General features: G+C 50.1%; 1 protein-coding gene across 6 annotated transcripts in view; it reads right to left on the bottom strand.

The window, feature by feature from the left end:
• RGS3 (regulator of G protein signaling 3) overlaps positions 1–21,099 on the bottom strand; it is a 242,348-nt gene that overhangs the window by 130,623 nt on the left and 90,626 nt on the right. For all 6 annotated transcript variants that reach the window (XR_012642096.1, XM_074973668.1, XM_074973669.1 and 3 more), the window contains 4 exons: positions 19,055–19,136; positions 10,158–10,263; positions 8,112–8,451; positions 6,768–6,807 (listed from right to left, as the gene is read on the bottom strand). Coding sequence is in view for 5 of the 6 variants with exons in the window: in XM_074973668.1 (XP_074829769.1) it covers positions 6,768–6,807; positions 8,112–8,451; positions 10,158–10,263; positions 19,055–19,136 (568 nt within the window). In the remaining variant the exon portion in view is untranslated. The remainder of the gene's footprint in view (positions 1–6,767; positions 6,808–8,111; positions 8,452–10,157; positions 10,264–19,054; positions 19,137–21,099) is intronic.

The following is a 21,099-nucleotide window of genomic DNA, read 5'->3' as shown; positions in this document are numbered from 1 at the left end:
ATGCATATCCCTGGGGGTACATTGAGGTCTTCCAGGGGGTACATCACCTCATCTAGATATTTGCCTAGTTTTACAGCAAGCTACATAAAAAGCACTAGCGAGATCAGTACAAACTAAAATTTCATAGAGACAAAACGAGAAGTCAGCAATGTTTCAGTAATAGTGTGGCTGTGACACTTCAGTATTTTTATGTCTGATTTTGTAAGCAAGTAGTTTTTAAGTGGGGTGAAACTTGGGGGCACGCAAGACAAATCAGACTCCTGAAAGTAGTCTGGAAAGGTTGAGTGCCACTGGTGTAGACACAAAAAGAAAAGGAGTACTTGTGGCACCTTAGAGACTAACCAATTTATTTGAGCATAAGATTTCGTGAGCTACAGCTCACTTCATCGGATGCATACTGTGGAAAGTGTAGAAGATCTTTTTATACACACAAAGCATGAAAAAATACCTCCCCCCACCCCACTCTCCTGCTGGTAATAGCTTATCTAAAGTGATCACTCTCCTTACAATGTGTATTTCCCCTTGTTTTTTCCTACCCCGCCCCCTCCTCAGACGTTCTTGTTAAACCCTGGATTTGTGCTGGAAATGGCCCACCTTGATTATCATACACATTGTAAGGAGAGTGGTCACTTTAGATAAGCTATTACCAGCAGAGAGAGGGGAGGGAGGGAGGGAGGGGGAGAGAGAGAGAGGGGGGGGGGGGGACCTGGATTTGTGCTGGAAATGGCCCAACTTGATTATCATATACATTGTAAGGAGAGTGATCACTTTAGATAAGCTATTACCAGCAGGAGAGTGGGGTGGGGGGAGGTATTTTTTCATGCTTTGTGTGTATAAAAAGATCTTCTACACTTTCCACAGTATGCATCCGATGAAGTGAGCTGTAGCTCACAAAAGCTTATGCTCAAATAAATTGGTTAGTCTCTAAGGTGCCACAAGTACTCCTTTTCTTTTTGCGAATACAGACTAACACGGCTGTTACTCTGAAACCTGGTGTATACACAACAAATCCTGCATCTTGGCAGAGGGTTAGATTAGCTGACCCTTCTGGTCCCTTCTAACCCTATGGTTCTATGATTACATATTCTCTTAACCATTAGGCAGTAGTGTGTTTGCTTTTAGATAAATGCCAGCAAAGACAGACTGCAGTGTATTCGCAGTACCCACTGTTACTGTTTGTCCAATACCTTGCCCTTCGGGGGGGGCCTCAGTTACCTACCAGGTGTTTCCAGCTCTAACTACAGTGATTCTCTAATTCGTTCCATGTTCCCTTTGCTAACAGTCTGACTGCCAGATAAAACCAAATAATGAGAGATGGGCTCATGACCACACACTAAAGGGCAAGGTGGCTGCAGGCTGGCCAGGCTGGCAGCTGGCTTTTACTCCGCATTGCTAAATCTCCTCATTTCACTTCAAAAATTCTTCACCCATCAAAAGTAGTTTCCTAATTTTCTCTGGTGTGATCTGGGGAGGCAGCCAACTTGCACAAAACAATGTTCCCATTGCAATAGGAAGGTGACAATAGCTCCAGTGTTTGCTTGTTTAATCACTGTTCAGATTAACTAGCGTTTTCTCTCCCGGGCTTGCTAAACAAACTGCAAATGCTAATTAAAAATAAACACTATGGGGAAAATCCTGGTTCTTCCTAACCACGCTCCTGTTGCAACAGGGAGGCCCCCAGAGCAAGGATACTCTCTTCACAGGGTCAGCAGTGGCAGAATGTTGTAATAACCCACAACACTGAAGTGTCCCCCTACCTGCTCAGGTTTCAGCTAAGGGAAATTCTCCTATCAGAAGGAATTCAGAGCTTGGGGAAGCATGCACAGGGTCTTGAAAACTTGGGACCCATGATGAAGACTCCAGCTATCACCCAGCTTTTCCACTGCAGAGCTCTCCAGCTGCCACATTGTACTCACTAAGGGGGCTGGTCAATAACTACACTCAATACAAAATTTTACAGCTGGAAAACTTGCACAGGCAGTTGCCCCAATGCCAGGAGGAGACCGTTCAAGTAGAGAAGCATATAGAACTTCTTGTCCTAGCCCACACCTAGCACTAGGGTGACCAGACAGCAAGGATGAAAAATTGGGACGGAGGTGGGGGGGTAATAGGAGCCTACATAAGAAAAAGACCCAAAAATCGGGACTGTCCCTATAAAATTGGGACATCTGGTCACCCTGCCTAGAACTGCAGCCCCATGACACACCCAGAGCAGAGCTCTCAAGCTACCCTGAAACCGAGCAGACAACAACTGTACCATCCTACCTGATCCCACCTGAAGCAGATCATTGGGAGAAGCCAGAGTGCAAGGCCTGTTGCTCCCTGGCAATGGCAACTGTGTGAAGCTCTCCAGACTGAAAACGGTCCTTTCCAGCATCCAGTCTGCACCCAGCTGAGCACCTCCAATTTTCTCACCTGTGTTGGGCTTAGTCTGAAACACGCACGCTTGGGACTGCTCTGTGTCTAGAGTCTCCCGAGTCCCCGTGTTTACATTGGTCATTTCAGCTAGGCAAGCTCTGGAGAAACTCTCTTTAGCTCAGAAACATCTGTCCTCACCAACACTCATCAAAACTAGCCCAACCCCTGCACAGGCCGGGTTCCTGGCCTCCCTCCACCCCAAGGCCAGGGGGCTCTTGGAGGCACGCCTGCCCTTGCTGTACAGGACTCTGAGGCCCAGGAGGGAGCTCACACGCATGCAGTTAACCCCTCTGGCCGCCAGCTTCAGGGTTCAGTGGCTGCCTGCAGGAGTAGCTGAAGATGATGCTGCTAGGTCAGGGAGGGTAAAACAGCAACTACAGAGCTGCAGGACCGGGACGATTCAAGCAAGGGACCGGTGCCAACAGAGAACTGCTAGTATGGCATTGCTCACCCAGCCCCAGCAAAAGGAGAAGCTGGGTCTGCAGGTCTGAGCCCCCCAACTGAAGTCCTTCACTGAGATGCATACCTTCCCCCTGCAACCACTGTCCATCCACCCTCTTCTTCTCCCCACCCCAGCAGCAGCTTGAGGTCTAGGACTGCATTTGGGTTCCCTAGGAGGCAGAATAAACCCTAAAAAAAGAAAAGGAGAACTTGTGGCACCTTAGAGACTAACAAATTTATAATAGCATAAGCTTTCGTGAGCTACAGCTCACTTTATCGGATGCATACCCTATATAAACCCTATATCTCTTGGTATTGGCTAGCTTTTTTTGTTGCTTCGGGAACATTTTATTGAGCTGCCATAATGTGAAGTCTGGTCTCTCAACAGAACCCAGGCATTTCAAGGCCACGAGCAGCGCAGAGCGCCCAGTAGCTTGGCTTCCTGAGGTATTAAATAAACCAAACCCAAGAAGAAGGCTCACGCCCATGCACAAAGGACAGGCAGAGAGAGAGCATTTCTCAGCCCAGGGCCTCTCTCCACACCAGACTGTTCCCATTTTACTTGAATATCCTCTGGATCTGGGATTTGTTTTGTTATGATACAGAGACACCCAAGAGGAGAGAGGCAAAGTGGGGGAAAGCACACGCTTCTCATGAGTTCACTGGCAAGCAAGTCGTTGGCCTCCTGTATTACAGACAGCCACAGAAAGAGGAACTCAGGGCTGCAGAATATGCTACAACCAGCCAAGCACACCGGGACTGCAGGTTTGATTGCTAAGAAGATGATAAGACTTTTCCAGCTTCTCACAAAGGCTAGCTCTAGAAAACCACGTCTTTAGTACAAACCGACAGCAAGCCCAAGCCAAACGCTTGGAGCTGCATCTGCCCCAGTGGCCCATGCACTGAGCCTAGTCTACAAGTGGTTTTGCATTTAAAACTAGACTGGATTCACTAATGTGGCACTGCATCAAGCAATCCTGTCCTGATCCCAGGGTCCAGGACTCCGCACACCTGACACTGCTTCAGAAAGGCTGATGTTAAACAAATATCCCACACCTTAGAAGAGCACTTAGTGGCCAAAAGGCTCAGAGTTTAGGGCCCTGCTTCATCTAATCCACCAAAACCCAAACACACATATTGTCACAGAAAACTCTATCGCCCTCCACTCCATTCACCTTCCCTTTAGCTGCCGCTCACTTAACCCCTCGCTCTGCAGCTTCCTTCCATCGATTGGCAAGCACCTCCGCAGCCGGCTGCCCTGTTCGGAGCTGACACTGCACGGGGAGACAGCAGGGAGCACCGCACTAGAGGATTTCCCACGCTCAAACAAGCTGCCGTTCACATGGCTTTGGAGCAGTCTGTGCACAGGAACCACACGCCCTTTCCCCAGACAATATGTTGAGTCACGGGGCATGTCGCCACCAGAGCACATGGAAGCCGCTCGCCCAGCAGGGGGTACCAGAAGTACACATTTCTCTGGAGCCAGACTGGCATCAGTTCCCACAGCTCTGAAGGGCAGGACTTGCTGTTGTCATTTTAGCTCCTCACCCCACAGCAAAGAGACCTAACAGAGCTGAATGAATGAGTGAGACAACGAGATTTCAAGGAAAGCTGGCACAGTGTCTGCAGCAGCCTCAGACAGCCATGTAACTTCGACTGCACCTGCACAAAGCGCCTTTCCCCAAGCCTGAGGAGGGCAGACCCAGGCAATGCACGGCAGACAAGCCCATGGACATATTCAGGGACCTGCCAGAATACCCACCCTCAGTGCTTTTCATCCCAGGATCTTAGAGCACTTTGCAAAGCAGGGCTGTCATAAATATAAAGAGAAGGGTAAACACCTTTAAAATCCCTCCTGGCCAGAGGAAAAACCCTTTCACCTGTAAAGGGTTAAGAAGCTAGGATAACCTCGCTGGCACCTGACCAAAATGACCAATGAGGAGACAAGATACTTTCAGAGCTGGAGGAGGGGAGGAAAAAAGGCTCTCTCTGTCTGTGTGATGCTTTTGCCTAGAACAGAAAGGAATGGAGTCTTAGAACTTAGCAAGTAATCTAGCTAGAGACGCGTTAGATTCTGTTTTGTTTAAATGGCTGAGAAAATAAGCTGTGCTGGATGGAATGTGTATTCCTGTTTTTGTGTCTTTTTGTAACTTAAGGTTTTGCCTAGAGGGATTCTCTATGTTTTGAATCTGATTATCCTGTAAGGTATTTACCATCCTGATTTTACAGAGGTGATTTTTTTACTTTTTCTTTTATTAAAATTCTTCTTTTAAGATCCTGATTGCTTTTTCATTGTTCTTAAGATCCAAGGGTTTGGGTCTGTGTTCACCTATGCAAATTGGTGAGGATTTTTATCAAGCCTTCCCCAGGAAAGGGGGTGTAGGGTTTGGGGAGTATTTTGGGGGGAAAGACGTTTCCAAGCGGGCTCTTTCCCGGTTATATATCTGTTAGACGCTTGGTGGTGGCAGCAATAAAGTCCAAGGGCAAAAGGTAAAATAGTTTGTACCTTGGGGAAGTTTTAACCTAAGCTGGTAAGAATAAGCTTAGGGGTTTTCATGCAGGTCCCCACATCTGTACCCTAGAGTTCAGAGTGGAGAAGGAACCTTGACAAGGGCACGTAGCATTATCCCCATTTTAGAGATGGGGAAACTGAGGCACACTGGTGGGGGAGGGAGAAGTGCAGTGATGTGCTCCCAGATTTGAACAAGGGCTCTCTCAAAGAAGGCTCCCTCTCGTTCAGCTATATTCAGGATTCTCCTTGCGTGATTCACTCTCCTTCACACAACAAAGTAACCCAGTAATTCTACCATCTTCCTCCCATAATCTTCACCAACCCTTCCACAAGGCCCTCACCAGATCCATCTGCCCTTACACCTCAGCCATGCTTCCCCCACCCCTCCAGCAGCTCCTCTAGGGGTCTCCCCTACCAAGAAGCTGTGGTGACAGCCCTTTGGCTGTGTGGTGGTTGGCTGGACATGGAAAAGGTCCCTCTGGTGCTGGCTCATGGCTGGCTGCAGAATGGATCCCCTTTGTTTCCCGAGATGGCCTGGTCTCCTCTGACTGCCGGGAGGGGCTCAGTGGGGGAGTGAGTCTTCCCTGGCTTGTATGGGGAGTTTCTAGGGAGGAGTTGGCTGGGGTGGAGTGCAGAGGTGGGCAGGCAGGCATGGCAGGGACATTCACTCAGTGGAACAGCAGCATGGCCCCACAACTTGCTCCTCCCCATGCCCGGCTGGAACAGCTGACCGGGTCAAGGAGGAGAGTACATGGCACTTCCTCCATATGCGATGCGTTGCTGAGGAGTGGAGCCCCCTTGCAGCTGCTGCTCTGGCAAGGATGGGGCACTGCAGGGCAGCCGCCGCCTCTGTGAGCAGCAGAAGGGAAGGAGCAGAAAGGTCAGTCCCAGCCCCAGAGAGGATATCTGTGCGTGAGTCTGAGAAACCACTCCTTGCCCCAACCCGACATCACCATTTCCCACTCACTGACAGCAGGTGATATGCAAGGGGCTGGCCCAAGGATGCTGGGGAAGGCCAGAGAGGTGAATCTGTGGGACAAACCCTAAGCATGACCCAGCACGCAAACAAATGAGGGGAGGGCAACACTGGGTCCCCTGCCTCCTGCTCAAGGAGGGCAGCCCAGCAGCTTGTCTCCTCGAGCCCTTGCAGTGAGGTTTCGAGGCTTAGGCCCTCACAAAGCACAAAGCCAGAGGCCTCAGGCTGGCTCTGTTACCCAGGGCTTGTCCAGCTTAGTGACTGCACAAGGTCACACCCTGGTTCACAGCAGAGGGGAATCCAGCATAGGTTTCCTCCCAGGCTAGTGCCCCATCCACTGAGTGGGGTGCCACAGCAACTGCCTAGGCAGCAAAGCTCCCGAGTCTGCCGAGCCGTGGGCTGTTAGGAATGGACACTTACCCACAGCGGCATTGTGCTCCTGATACACAGGCCTCAGCAGCTGGAAGACACAGAGCAGGCAGGACATGGTTACTCCCTGCAGCTCCTGGTAGGACCCACACCAGCAATCTTCAGGACTCGACTTCCAGAGATCCCAAAGCACTTTGCAGAGGGGTGCACGGTCATCAGCCCACATTGCACTGATGGAGAGAACTCCAGCCCTGTGTCCTACCCACTGGAAAGCCTCCCGGTTTCCCCCAGCACTTGACACAACCCAGCTGACAAACACGTTCAGGACAGCCAGCCATCATGCCCCTTAGCAGGACAGTATCAGCACACACAGTACAATGGTGAGTGCTGCCGGGGATGGGAAGAGGCCTTGGGACACAGCACCAGCTTGGAAGCCTAATATACTGTGCTGAAAATAAGCAAAGACCACAAAAGCTTCCCCTTCCCCCTGTGGCTGGGCGGGCAGAGGAGGCATTCACTTCAGACAGGCAGCAGCCCAGACTCAGCCCACAGGGCTGTTCTGTTCCCTTCCCCTCCCAGCTAACCACACCGTACCCAGCAGACACAGATACAACAGTCGTCCCCAGTGACAACTTGGGGGCGGAAGGGGCTCGTTGGGGTCAGTGCGCATCATGCCACTGTGACATTCCTTGGTGCACAGGGCCAGGAGCTGGGGGCTGATTGCCTGCTCCTTGCAAACGGCCAAAGCCAGGGCATCTGCAGACACCACGATACAGCAAGAAACAGTGTCAGCTCCATGCATGATCTCCAGCCTGCACAGGTACAGGCTGGGGAGGGGCAGGGCCTGCCTAGGAGCACCAGAGCGGCTGAGGTTGGAGGCAGGATCACAGGCTAGCTGGATCTGTGGGGAGTCAAAGCCCACTCTGCTGACCTCAAGAGCGCCCAGAGCTCAGTGCTACCCCTCGGAGGACCCAAGATCTTTAAACATCTCATTTCTGGCAGCTCCTCAATCTGCATCCCACTCCCTGAAAGGATCTATATAGGGGGACCCTCCTTGCTGACTCAGGTGAGCTCAGGGTGGTTACTCCTGAAGACCTCCAGTGCAGCCCGGAGCCCAGCAGCTCTGGAAAGCCAGAGCGTGTCACAGACGAGGCAGCACTGGCTCTAGGGATTAACGCAGCCCTGCACATGTGGCCTGGGGCTGTGGCTTTGGCTGATCCCCCTTCAGGTGCAAGGTGGCCTTAGGACAAGTGTTCCCTGGAGGTATGGCTGGCTGGTGAGCTGGTCCAGACGTGGCCCTATCAGGCTCTGCGAAAGAGGTGAAGGCCTGGCCAGTGTGAGGGGCACACCCAGTGCCCAGGGGCAGATGTCGCTAGTGCTGGAGGGGGGCCGTACCTGACTCCCAGGATTCAGAGGTGCTAAGAGGATGTAGTTCTTGTCCCCGTCAGAGGATGCCCGGGACAAGGGTGGCATCGTGTGCTGGCTCCGCTTCCCAACCTCCGTGTATCGCGGACAGTTGTTCAGCACCAGCCTGTCACTGCTGTTGTACACGATGTGGCAGCTCTGGCGGTGCTCGGGGCGCGAGGGCACTGTGCTGTTTTTCTCCCGCTTGTTTGGAGGTGACTGGAGGTCGTAGGTAGATTTGCAGGATGACCTCCGTATCATGCCTTCAAGGCCTGGCTTGATCTGCGGCACGATCCTCCACACCAGCAGGATGATCTCACTGGGACAGTTCCTGAAAGAGACGCCGTGGGGGAGGGTCAGACGAATGCAGCCTGGAGAAGCCTGCCAGCCCCACGGGCAAGCCCAGCTCCAGCATGGCGAACAACACTCTTGGGAGGCGACACTGGGCACAGTGGGCCCCAAGCCTCGCAACTTCAGCAGCCACACAGACAACCCCCACCACCAGAGTCCCTCTCCCTTCCCATATCCCTGCCCCCTCCCGCCAAGACACCCTCTCCCTTCCCTCCCACCCTGGAAGTCCCTCTCCCTTCCCATCCCCCCCAGACTCCCTCTCCCCTCCCTTCCCACCCCCCCCCCAAGATTCCCTCTCCCTTCCTTTCCCATCCTTCCCCCTGGACTTCCTCTCCCTTTCCATCCCCCCCACCGACTCCCTCTCCCTTCCCTCCCCGCCCCCCGTGCCAAGACTCCCTCTCTCTTCCCTTTCCCCCACCCCAAGAGTCCCTCTCCTTTCCCTCCCTCCAACTTCCTCTTCCTTCCCTTCCCCCCATCCCAAGTCCCTCTCCCTTCCCTTCCCATCCTCCTCCCCCACACTCTCTCTCCCTTCCCTTCCCATCCTCCCCCCACATTCCCTCTCCCTTCCCTTCCCATCCCCCCCGACTCCCTCTTCCTTCCCTTCCCCCCCCCCCCGCGCCAAGACTCCCTCTCCCTTCCTTTCCCATCCCCCTCAGGCTCCCTCTCCCTTCCCTTCCCTCTCCCCCAAGACTCCCTTTCCCTTCCCTTCCCTCCCCCCAGACTCCTTCTCCCTCCCTATCCCCCCGACTCCCTCTCCCTTCCCCCCACCCCTCAGCCTCCCTCTCCCTTCCCTTCTTATCCCCCCCGAGACTCCCTCTCCCTTCCCTCCTTCCCTAACCCCCTCTCCCTTCCCTTCCCTCTCCCCCAGACTCCCTCTCCCTTCCCCTCTCCCCCGGGAGTCCCTCTCCCTTCCCTTCCTATCCCCGCCCTGAGACTCCTTCTCCCTTCCCTCCCCCCCAGTCTCCATCTCCCTTCCCTTCTCCCCCCCGCCTACTTCCTCTTCCTTCCCATCCCCCCCAGACTCCCTCTCACTTCCCTCCCCACCCCCAGACTGCCCCTCCCTTCACCCACACCACCTCAGGGACACCTACCTCCCCTCCCCCTTCACTGCTTAATGGACTCCCCCTCCCAGCTCCTTGCACCCCCTCAGACCCTCTCCCTTCCAGCCTCCCTCACCACCCGACTCTTGCCTCCCCTCCCTCGCCCCCCAATCAGAGATTTCTCCTCCCCCTCCCCAACCCAGGCCCCTGAACCTCCTCTGAGACACTCCCTCCCCAAACCCCTGTGCCCCTCTGAGACTCTGTCTCCTCCACTCCTCTCCCCTCTGACTCCCACCGAGCCCTGCTTTCCCCACACTCATGCACTGGTACCCTGTCCCTCCCAGTTATCCCCACGAATCTGCAACACTCAGCTGGGCCCGCCTTCCACCTGCCACTCCCCTCTGCAGCACATGGGCCCCATGCCAAGGCTCCCACCTCAGCCCAGTCTGGGGGTGCCACCTGTCCAGGTGTTCCCGGGATCACCCCACCCCTGAGGCAGCTGTGTGAGGAAATCTGCCCGCCAGCTCAACACACACTTCAGCTGGCCAGCTCTTGGGGCTCAGGATCGCTCCAAGGCCCCGTTCTTTGTATCCCACATGTGGCTGCCCCCACCCAGCCTGACGGGTACTGGAGTGTGAACCATCACCGGATTTCATGTGCCAACTCCACGCATTTCCAGTGCTCCACGGGTTGCTGGTTCAGCTGCACCACAGTGTCCAGCTGCTGCAGGCCAGCCTTCTCTGCTGGGCCACCTAATGGAGAGAAGGAGCCATGCCAACAATCTGCCCCAGGACAGAGCCAAGTGCATGTCCAAACTGCACGTATCCCGTACTCTCTCCGTACCTTCCCCCGCTACCACCCAGATCCCATACTAACGCGGTCCCTTCCCTATCTAACACCCAGATCTTGTACTGACCCCATCCCTTCCCTCCGAACTGCCCGGATCCTCTATGGACCCTGTGCCTTCCCTCCCTACCCCCCGCCCCCGGATCCTGTACTCACCCTGTCCATTCCGTAGGAACTACCCAGATCATGTACTGACCCCGTCCCTTCCCTCCCTACCAACCGGATCCCGTACTCACCACCTCCCTTCCCTCTGAACTGTCGGATCCCGTACTCACCCTGCCCCTTCCTTTCCTAATGCCCGGATCCTGCACGGACCCCATGCCTTCCCTCCCTAACACCCAGATCCCGTACTCATCCCGTCCCTTCCCTCCCCACCAATCAGATCCTGTATTGACCCAGTCCCTTCCCTCCCTACCACCCAGATCCCGTACTCACTCCATCCCTTACCTCCCGACCACTTGGATCCCATTCTGACCCTATCCCGTCCCTTCCCTCGGAACTGCCAGGATCCCATACTGATGCCAACCCTTCCCTCGCTGCCACCCAATTCCCATACTTATCCTGTCCCTTCCCTTCCAATCACTTGGATCCCATTCTGATCCCATCCCGTCCCTCTCTACCACCCGGATCCTGTACTCACCCCGTCCCTTCCCTCCGAACCGCCTGGATCCTGTACCGACCCCATCCCTTCCCTCCCTAATGCCCCGTACTCACCCCGTCCCTTCCCTCCCTACCAACTGGATCCTGTAGTCACTCAAACCCTTCCCTCCCTACCACCCAGATCCCATACTCACCCTGTCCCTTTCCTCCCTACCCCCCAGATCCTGTACTCACCCCGTCCCTTCCCTCCCTACCCCCCAGATCCTGTACTCACCCCGTCCCTTCCCTCCCTACCACCCAGATCCTGTACTCATCCCATCCCTTCCCTCCCTACTACTTGGATCCCATTCTGACCCCGTCCCTTCCCTCCCTACTGCCCGTATCCCGTATTGATCAAGTCCCTATTCCTCTCTACCACCTGGATCCCGTAATGACGCAGTCCCTTCTCTCCCTTCCCCTACTGCCCAGATGCCATACTGACCCCGTCCCTTCCCTACCTACTGCCTGGATCAGGTACTGACTCTGTCCCTTTCCTCCCTACAACCTGGATCCTCAACTGACTCCTCATCTACTGCTTGGATCCCATCCCATACTTACCCTGTCCCTTCCCTCCCCTACTGCCCGGATTCTGTTCTCACCCTGTGAGCATCATGTCTGACCTACTGGGTCCTCTCCCAGCTACCCCCCGTGAGAGGGCTAATAGTGTCAATGGCAGTGCTTGTTGATGTGACAAAAACATGTGTCCACTAGGAACTTTGCTGAGACCTTCAATCTCCTACACACAGGAGCCAGCACTAAGCCATCAGATTGTAATAACTGCCAGTCATTACTGGCCTGAGATGTGTACACAACAGGCCAACTAGGGGTGAAGCGTACCACGAGGTTAGTGTCATTTATGGATGCCTGTTTAAGTCAAATGCCACGTCCCTGTAAAATGCACATGCTACAGTCTCAGTACAGTTCCAGCCTGTGACATTGATTAAATGTGACCACGTAGATCATTGCTGCTACCACTGTTATATTATTGCAACAAATCTTGCACAAACTGTATCAAGTAAGGCACCAACGGAAAAGTTACGGTTTGCTGAATATGATGATCCTATTTGTATGCAGGTATCATTTTTGTATCTGAAGTTATGAATATTGACTATGTACCTGTATCTCAAATGTGTCTGCTCCTGCAATAGCACCCACAGAGTAATTTGCATCAAGTCTGGCCAGCACATCGTGAATGAAGTATTCAAGTTGATGGCTCATCAACAAACACAATGAATCACGGAAGACGCCTATCCATACCTGACAGACTTTCATATGAATGTTTTAACAAGAGTACGGGTAATGGCCTCCGCTATGACTTGCCCATGTGACCGCAAACTCCATCTTGTTACCTGTAATTTTTCACAAACTAGAACAATGGGTTTCCCTCCACATGGCAGAAGCTATAAAAGGCCCTGGAAACATCTCCATTTTGCCTCTTTCCTGCTCTGATCTCTGGGCTATGGACCAATACTAATGGGAGCTTTCTAACCAAGGGACTGAGGACCTTCCAATTATTTGGGAGCAACCAGAGATTTAACAAGCCAGCAGTTTATTTCATCACTGCTTCAAGCCTGATCCAAGAACTCTTTGCAACACTAAATCGCACATCTCTACTATAAAATTGACCTCAAAACTGTTTTCATATCTGTATGTATAGTGATCTTTTAACCAATACTCTCTCTCTTTTCTTTTTTAATAAATTTTAGTTTAGTTAATAGGAATTGGCTGTACGCTGTATTTTGGTAAGATCTGAAATATTCATTGACCTGGTTGGTGATGTGCCCGATTCTTTGGGATTGGTAGAACTTTCTTAAATGATTAATAAGATTTTCAGTAATACTTATCATATTTGATTTGCGTGTCTGAGTGGAAGCCCAAGGGTGGGTTGCTTTAAGGGAACTGTGTTTTGGCTTCTGGGTAACTGTTTTGTGGCTACCTTGGTGGATCTAAGTATTGGAATGACCACCAGCTTCAGGGATTGTCTACCCCATTCTTTGCAGTTTGCCCTAATTAAGTAACTTCAGTGTGGCCACCCTGGGACCCTGGTCACACAGCCATTGATATGAGTATTCACACAAGTTCCAAACACCTCATGTTTACCCAGGAACTCTGACCAACTGCCATGCTGCTCCACCAGAGACACACTTGGTTCCTTTACAAAATACTGTCCATGCTGTTGAGTAAGACAGAAAATGCGAGCCATGTTTGAAGACAATCTCTCCAGCAGCATTGCAGTTCTGGACACTTTAATCTGGCTCCTTGGCTGTCCCTGCCAGACATTTTCAGCTGTCAGCTGTACTCCTAAGGGAACAACTGGGCCACCCACACTCATGCTGACTAGCCCAGCCAGGTACTGTGGCGGGAACTCCACAGAACAAGGAGTAATGGTCTCAAGTTGCAGTGGGGGAGGTTTAGGTTGGATATTGGAAAAAACTTTTTCACTACGAGGGTGGTGAAGCACTGGAATGGGTTACCTAGGGAGGTGGTGGAATCTCCTTCCTTAGAGGTTTTTAAGGTCAGGCTTGACAAAGCCCTGGCTGAGATGATTTAGTTGGGGATTGGTCCTGCTTTGAGCAGGGGGTTGGACTAGATGACCTCCTGAGGTCCCTTCCAGCCCTGATATTCTATGATTCTATTAACAGGTTGCCGTGTTCTGCATGAGCAACAGTCTCTATGGCAGCCACACTGAGTCCTGGGTACAGTAAACTCCATTGACATGGTCTGGGGGAAACTGTTCATGGACCACCGTGCCCAGGCCACCCTTTGAGCAAAGTTGGGAAGCTTCCCAGCAAGCTGGAGGTGGACAATGCACTGATGCCATCTTATCTCTTAGGCTCCTGCTGAGTCAAACTACTTGGATGAATGGAGGCAGATGCCCTCAATGGAAGGGGAGGACGGCGGGTCCGCCAGGTCTAAGCACTTCTCCTTTCCAACCACCACCACTCTGGACTTGCCCAGATGGAGTTTGTACCAGCTGCCCTTGGCGTTCTGGGGGATCTGCAAGGGGGCTGGGGGTTGTCGAAGAGGAGCAGTTGCCCATTTCCACTCTCTGGGGCTGTTGGAGCAATAAGTGGAGCCACTGTAGAGCAATGCCATCCATCCCACTATGTCACATAGATAGGTTGACAGCCTGGGACATTATGAACAGCTCGAGGGCAGAGGGCAAGGGGCCCCCTGATATCAACTGGCCTGACCAGCCTAGTATACCCCAACTCACTATTGTTATCATCTGTATCTAGGAGTGTCATGTGATCTGTCACTGGAAAGCTCATCACTCACTGGGTATTCACAGCACCATGTCATACAGGTGCAAGCAACTGATGCAAAGTTATGGACATAAACTGAAATTCTAATTCTTAAAATGTGTTTGCCAGTCACACAGGAGTTAGCTCACCCTAAACAAGGCCCCAAGCTTTCTCCACTGGGCAGTTACTTCCAAAGTACTTTGAAAGACAATTAGAATGTACTGACATACCAGCTAAAGCTCTCCAGCTAACAAGTGTGGGGAAGAGACTGTCTGGCTAGGCCCCAGCAAGGTAGAGAAACTTTATCGGATCTATAAAGACAGGAGAGTATAAACCTCAAAAAATAAGCAATTGAATCAACCCATTGAACACAATACTAGTGCATCATGGACGTCTTTTATGTATGCCTGTACCACGCTGGTGGTAAAATGTCTGTATTGATACTAGAGGAGGAATTATGGATGTTCATTGAGATTCCACTGTCCAGTCTGCCCAGATACAGCTACCTACTTATCTCCTATGTAAATCAACCATGATGGAATCAAACAATGGAAGCCTCATTTACACCGAAACCATATGGGGGATGGGAAGCCCACAAGGAAGGGAAGAATAGCATGAGGTCATTGACCTTTGGGAGATACAAGTGAGGAGAGAAGGCATCCATCACTAGAGAAACACAAGAGGCTAGAGCTCTTACAAGCTGAGAAAGATGGGTCCTTCAACCAAGTCTCTGGAACTGAATGCAGGTGAGAAACCTGCTTAGATAAAGATCATTCACCTAAGAAGACAAGGGAAACCAGCCCCTGGTGGAAGGTCCTGACTGAGGGAAAGTCAGCCATGGCTGGGAAGAAGAATGACTGGTGAAAGAAACCATCTTGAACAAAGCCTGTATCTTGCTAGGTTAAGTTTTAGACTCTTAGATGCATGTTTTCTCTTGTATTTGCTTGTTACCTTTTCTAACTTTATTCCTTTTACGTAGCAGCACTTAACCTATGGCCAATTGTTAATACTTTATTTTACTATAAACCAACTCAGCACTGTGTTCACCCCAGTTAGGTTCATAAGCTGTGATGTGGTTTTGTCTCTTTAGAGGAACAAATAAGCCATGTTAAAGCTCTGATCTGCCCAGGACAGGGCAGGACATTGCAGAGCACGTGGCTCTGGGCAAATTCGGGACTCGAAATGCATTAGGGTCACCTTGCCAGATGTAACCAAAGATGGTGGAAAACGCTGTGGGGCTGTAGACAGGGGCCAGAGCTGCGGAACCAGGGCCGTCTAGCACATGGGCACTCAGGGGGTGACTTGCAGGCTAGCAGAGAGCGGCCCAAGATGAGAGCTACAGCAACAAAGCACTGTGAGGTGCCCAGGGTTACAGGGCAGGTGATGACACAACCATGCACGGTTCTGGATTTGCACCCCACACTGACCCGACCATTGTGGTAATTGGTTTGAAAGCTGCAGGGAAGTCACGACATGGAAGCACCAAGATGGGGCCTACATCCATGACCAGGAGAACGGCCTCTCTTTAGCACCAGTGGGGCTGTCCCTGCTCTGACGCCCAATGTCAAAGCATTAGGATGCAGCAGACGCCACTTGCCGTTGAAGCATGGCTGCTGCTAGCTTCTCAGTTACTTTGCCAAGGAATGGGAGGTTACAGGTGGGGCAGTGACAGGAGGTTTCCTGCACCAAGTGTTGGCTTCCTGACTATTTGCAGCCTATGGCGTTCCGCAGGGTGGACTGGGAGGTTAGCTTTGTTGGATCATATTAAAGAAGTTCTGTATTAAAATCACAAATGAGTTTGATTCCCCACAGTTTAAATTCCAGGGTATTACTAATTAAAAGGTCTCTTGGTTTTTGGTACTGTTTCTCTCCCTCTATGTGTGAAACTTGCAAGCTGCTAATTGTGTTAGTACATTCTAAGACAGAGTCTGTTCTCAAAGCAATTCTTTGTAACAACAACTACTCACACAGAGAGAGACTCAAAGCAATACTCTGTAACAACAGAAACAGCACCCAGAGACTCCCCGCCCTTTTGTTGTATTCATCTCACTTTGTTAACAATTGTGATTAAAATAGATATAGAGGATGTATGTGGATGGATGCTTGGTGTGACAAATAACTGAATGATCAGGGAGGTGCCAGCCTAAGAATCCAGTGTCCATCGGCTGAAGAAGGCGTCAAGTGGAAAGAACCAGAGGACCCCCAGAGGGCAGACTGGGATCCACCCAACAGCCTCAAGAATGGGAGAACCAAAGAACAAGATAATATCTGGCAGCATGGAGCCGTCAGGAATGTGCCATCTGCTGATTGATTCAGCAACAGCATGATGAAGCAATTCCCATAGACTGGCATAGGAAGAAATTCCTATAAAAATGGACTCTAGAAAGTGAGAACGTTGGGGTCTGATTCTGCAAACCAACTTCCAGGAGCATCAGATGACCATCTGACAAGGCCCTGCTCCCTCCTTATATCCAGGCCACCTGGCCAGTGGCTTGGCATGAGCAACTCTAAGGCTGGTAACTATGATAACAACCTTGCAGAACCTGTGTGTGTGTGTGTATGAATGAATGTGTGAATAAATATGAAATTGAATGGAATGTTATCGCTATAACTAACTGCTTACTATGATTCTCTCTGTATTCACAATAAATGTGGCATTTTGCCTTTTCCCCTTTAATAAGATCCTGCTGGTTTTTATTTTACTGGTGTAACAGCTTCTCACAAGCAGCTGTTGATTATTTCCATCAGAAGCAGTCATAGTTTTTTGTCAGCTTTCCCCAGACGGGACAGGCATGGCTCTTCTCACAGGGGGGAATTCCCCTGTGACTGGGAGGGCCAGCAGCATGCCCTCCGCACCATCTCATGCCTGCACTGGGGTGGGGACCACAGGCAGAGCACTCATTTGGGGTGCCTCTGAACCCCCAGTGCTCCAGAGAAGGAGTCTCCACATTGGCCCTGCAGAGACCAGCATGCAGCAGGGAGCGCACCTCAGGATCTGGATTTACACAGCTCCTGCAGCCCCCATGCTGAGCCGTGTCATGGAGGAGATGCAAGCTGCATCCCAGCCGCAGGAGTTGTGCCGCTCCTTTGTGCCCTGGCCTAGGATTGGGGCAGCAATGTGCTTTGACCTCCTCAGACACACCCAGGACCCAGTTACTCACATGCGGGACAAGCAGATGAGATTTGGGTTCCTCATTACCTCAGTAGGCAGTTACAGGATAGCAAACTAGATTTCCAGGTCAGTTTTGTAGGAGAGACAAGTACGTTTCTCACCCTTATGATTCTGGAGAAAAGTTTGAAAACATGTCCCATAAATGCTCAACAACAAGACCGCAAATAAAAAGAACCCAAAGTGTGTCAGTTTTAAAATCCCACACTTTGTGAAATGTTGTCAGTTTTGGACAACTGAAACCTAAAATATTTTGGTCTGTTTAACAAACATTTTCAGTAAAGCCAAAACATTTTGCCTAACCCACTGAAATTGTTCAGTTGTTGAAAACCAAACAATTTTCAGAAAGAATGAGGAGTACTTGTGGCACCTTAGAGACTAACAAATTTATTTGAGCATAAGATTTCATGGGCTAAAGCCCACTTCATCAGATGCATGTAGTGGAAAATACAGTAGGAAGATATATATTTACAGAGAACATGAAAAAATGGGGGTTGCCATACCAGCGAATGGGCCATCCTAATTATCACTACAAAAGTTTTTTCTCCTGCTGATAATAGCCCACCTTAATCGATTAGTCTCGTTAGAGCTGGTATGGCAACCCCCATTTTTTCACGTTCTCTGTATGTATATATATATATATATATATATATCTTCCTACTGCATTTTCCACTACATGCATCTGATGAAGTGGGCTTTAGCCCACGAAAGCTTATGCCCAAATAAATTTGTTAATCTCTAAGGTGCCACAAGGACTCCTCGTTCTTTCTGCTGATACAGACGAACACGGCTGCCACTCTGAAACAATTTTCAGTGTTCATGGTTTCTTTGGAGGCTTTTTTCTGGCAAAAAAATGAAAAATTCTGTCAAAATATGTCAACAAAAACATATAAAATAGTTTTTGTCTAAATGTTTTTTGGGGGGGAACCTTTCTCCGCCAGTACTAGTACGTATATTAGACTGATATCAAAACACTGCAGAATGCCATACATACATGCTCATGCATCTACAGTTTTAGCACAAATGGTATATTGTACTATTTGAGAACCCATATGCGATCCCAGCATTAAAGACTGTATTGTGAGGCATAAGCACAAGGGGCAGAGTTAAGGTGGCTTTTCCACCTTAACGTTTGCATTTCCTGACTTTTGCTGTGGAAATGAAGGGAGTGATACAAAGCGAACTGAAGTCAATAGAAAGACTCCGAGTGATTTCCATGGGCTTTGGACCAGGCCATTAATGCTCTCTCCCAATATCTGGCTATGTGGAGTACTCGTTACATAATCAAATTTTACTCACTCAATGAGCAATTAGGAAAAAAACTAGTTGCCACCATTTTTGTGTCAAACACCGAGACATGGCACAGGAGTCCCCGCCATTGCCCTGTGCCCAGCAGTCACACCGAAATACCTTCAGCACTGAGCACAGGCAGTGCTGTAACAAGACAGCCACATTGGCCTCTGGCCTCATTAGAGGCAAAAAGGGGACATTTAAAAGAAACTGTTCAAGAGAAAAGGAAAATTCTGTGAGGTTTGAGAGGCTCTTAAGACAGGATCAAACACAGGGAAGCAAAGGGGCCGCGGACTGGTCCCTTTCAAATGAGTCCAACAATAAAAGATGTATAAAAATGGGTTGTTCTCTTACCAGAGTCTACAGCCTGCACACGGACTGGAGAGTCGCAGCAGATTGTGAAGCCAAACCCATCCCTTCCTCGAGGGATTGTAATCTGAAAACAGACATCAGAGTCATCCTGTTACACAGGAAGGCAGCTACTGTGTGTGACCAGTAAGAACCCAGCACTTTGCTCATGCACAGCCCCAGGACTTTTATGCCTACATTAAAACAGCATCTGTATAGCCAACTGGAGAGGGATGAATGGACTGGTCAGAGACAACAAACATCTGTCAGTATAAAAGTCCTCCCTTTGTAGGAGGACATAAACTACTGCATATGGCCAGGACATAGCTGACACTGGACTGCAGCCAAGGGCATTTAAAAGGGCATTTACAAATCACACAAAATTTGGCATTGCAATCTGTGAGCAGGTGAGTTGCGTATCCTGTACTATAGGCAGATAACACAATTCCCCTCCCCTGAATTTCTCTTGATAACCAAGGGAGTGTTCTAGAGGTGGGACGAAGGATGGGTTAAGGGATAAGATTGGGAACCAGGAGATATGATTTTATTCCTGGCTTTGACAAAGACTTCCAGTGTGACTTCTTTGAGCAACTCTCTGTGCCTTGGTTTCCCTTATATAATATGTAAATAATGACATTTTCCTACCTTGCAGGATTGTGGCAAGACTTAGTATATTAATATTTGTAAAGCAGTTGGGGTGAAGATGCTCTGAAAGCCTCACACATTATTTTGTGCTAAAGTATTTTCATTAAGTAGGATATGGCTGAAAGGAGTTCTGAAGGGAAGGGATGGAGTGTTAATGGGTTTTTTCCATCAGCACTCCGGGAACAAGTGAAAGGCTCCTCTCACCACACTGACCCTGGAGGCTGTGAGCTCTCATGAATAGAGTGAAGTTCATTTGTCAAAGGTTGGCTTTCAGCGGGAGCTCAGTCACAGTTCCTATAAATGTTATTTCAGAGAAGTTTGTCACATTTCCAGGTTTACTGAAAAGGAGGGGATGGGGGGGAGGGGGAGGAACCAACTGACCCATATGATTTCTGGAAATAAACAGCCAGAAGGACAGATCCCATTGAGGGACCAAGAATAAGCAACCACAGATAGACTCATACACTTATAGATATTGAGGTCAGAAGGGACCATTATGATCATCTAGTCTGACCTCCTGCACAATGCAGGCCACAGAATCTCACCCACCCACTTCTGCAATAAACCTCTCACCTATGTCTGAGCTATTGAAGTCCTCAAACCATGGTTTAAAGACTTCAAGGTGCAGAGAATCCTCCAGCAAGTGACCCGTGCCTCATGCTACAGAGGAAGGCGAAAAACCCCCAGAGCCTCTTCCAATCTGCCCTGGAGGAAAATTCCTTCCCAACCCCAAATATGGGGATCAGCTGAACCCTGAGCATGTGGGCAAGATCCGCCAGCCAGATACCCAGGAAAGAATTCTCTGTAGTAACTCAGATCCCACCCCATCTAATATCCCATCACAGGCCATTGGGCCTATTTACCATGAATAGTTAAAGATCAATTAATTGCCAAAATCATGTTATCCTATCATACCATCTCCTCCATAAACTTATCGAGTTTAATCTTGAAGCCAGATAGGTCTTTTGTCCCCACTGCTTCCCTTGGAAGGCTATTCCAGAACTTTACTCCTCTGATGGTTAGAAACCTTCATCTAATTTCAAGTTTAAACTTCCTGATGGCCAGTTCATATCCATTTGTTCTTGTGTCCACATTGGTACTGAGCTTAAATAATTCCTCGCCCTCTCCGGTATTTATCCCTCTGATATATTTATAGAGAGTAATCATATCTCCCTTCAACCTTCTTTTGGTTAGGCTACACAAGCCAAGCTCCTTGAGTCTCCTTTCATAAGACACATTTTCCATTCCTTGGATCATCCTAGTAGCCCTTCTCTGTACCTGTTCCAGTTTGAATTCATCCTTCTTAAACATGGGAGACCAGAACTGCACACAGTATTCCAGGTGAGGTCTCACCAGTGCCTTGTATAACGGTACTAACACCTCCTTATCTCTACTGGAAATACCTC

The sequence above is a fragment of the Natator depressus genome, chromosome 16, assembly GCF_965152275.1.
Source record: "Natator depressus isolate rNatDep1 chromosome 16, rNatDep2.hap1, whole genome shotgun sequence".
Classification (NCBI taxonomy): domain Eukaryota; kingdom Metazoa; phylum Chordata; order Testudines; family Cheloniidae; genus Natator; species Natator depressus.
This window is presented reverse-complemented; position numbering and strand designations above follow the sequence as displayed.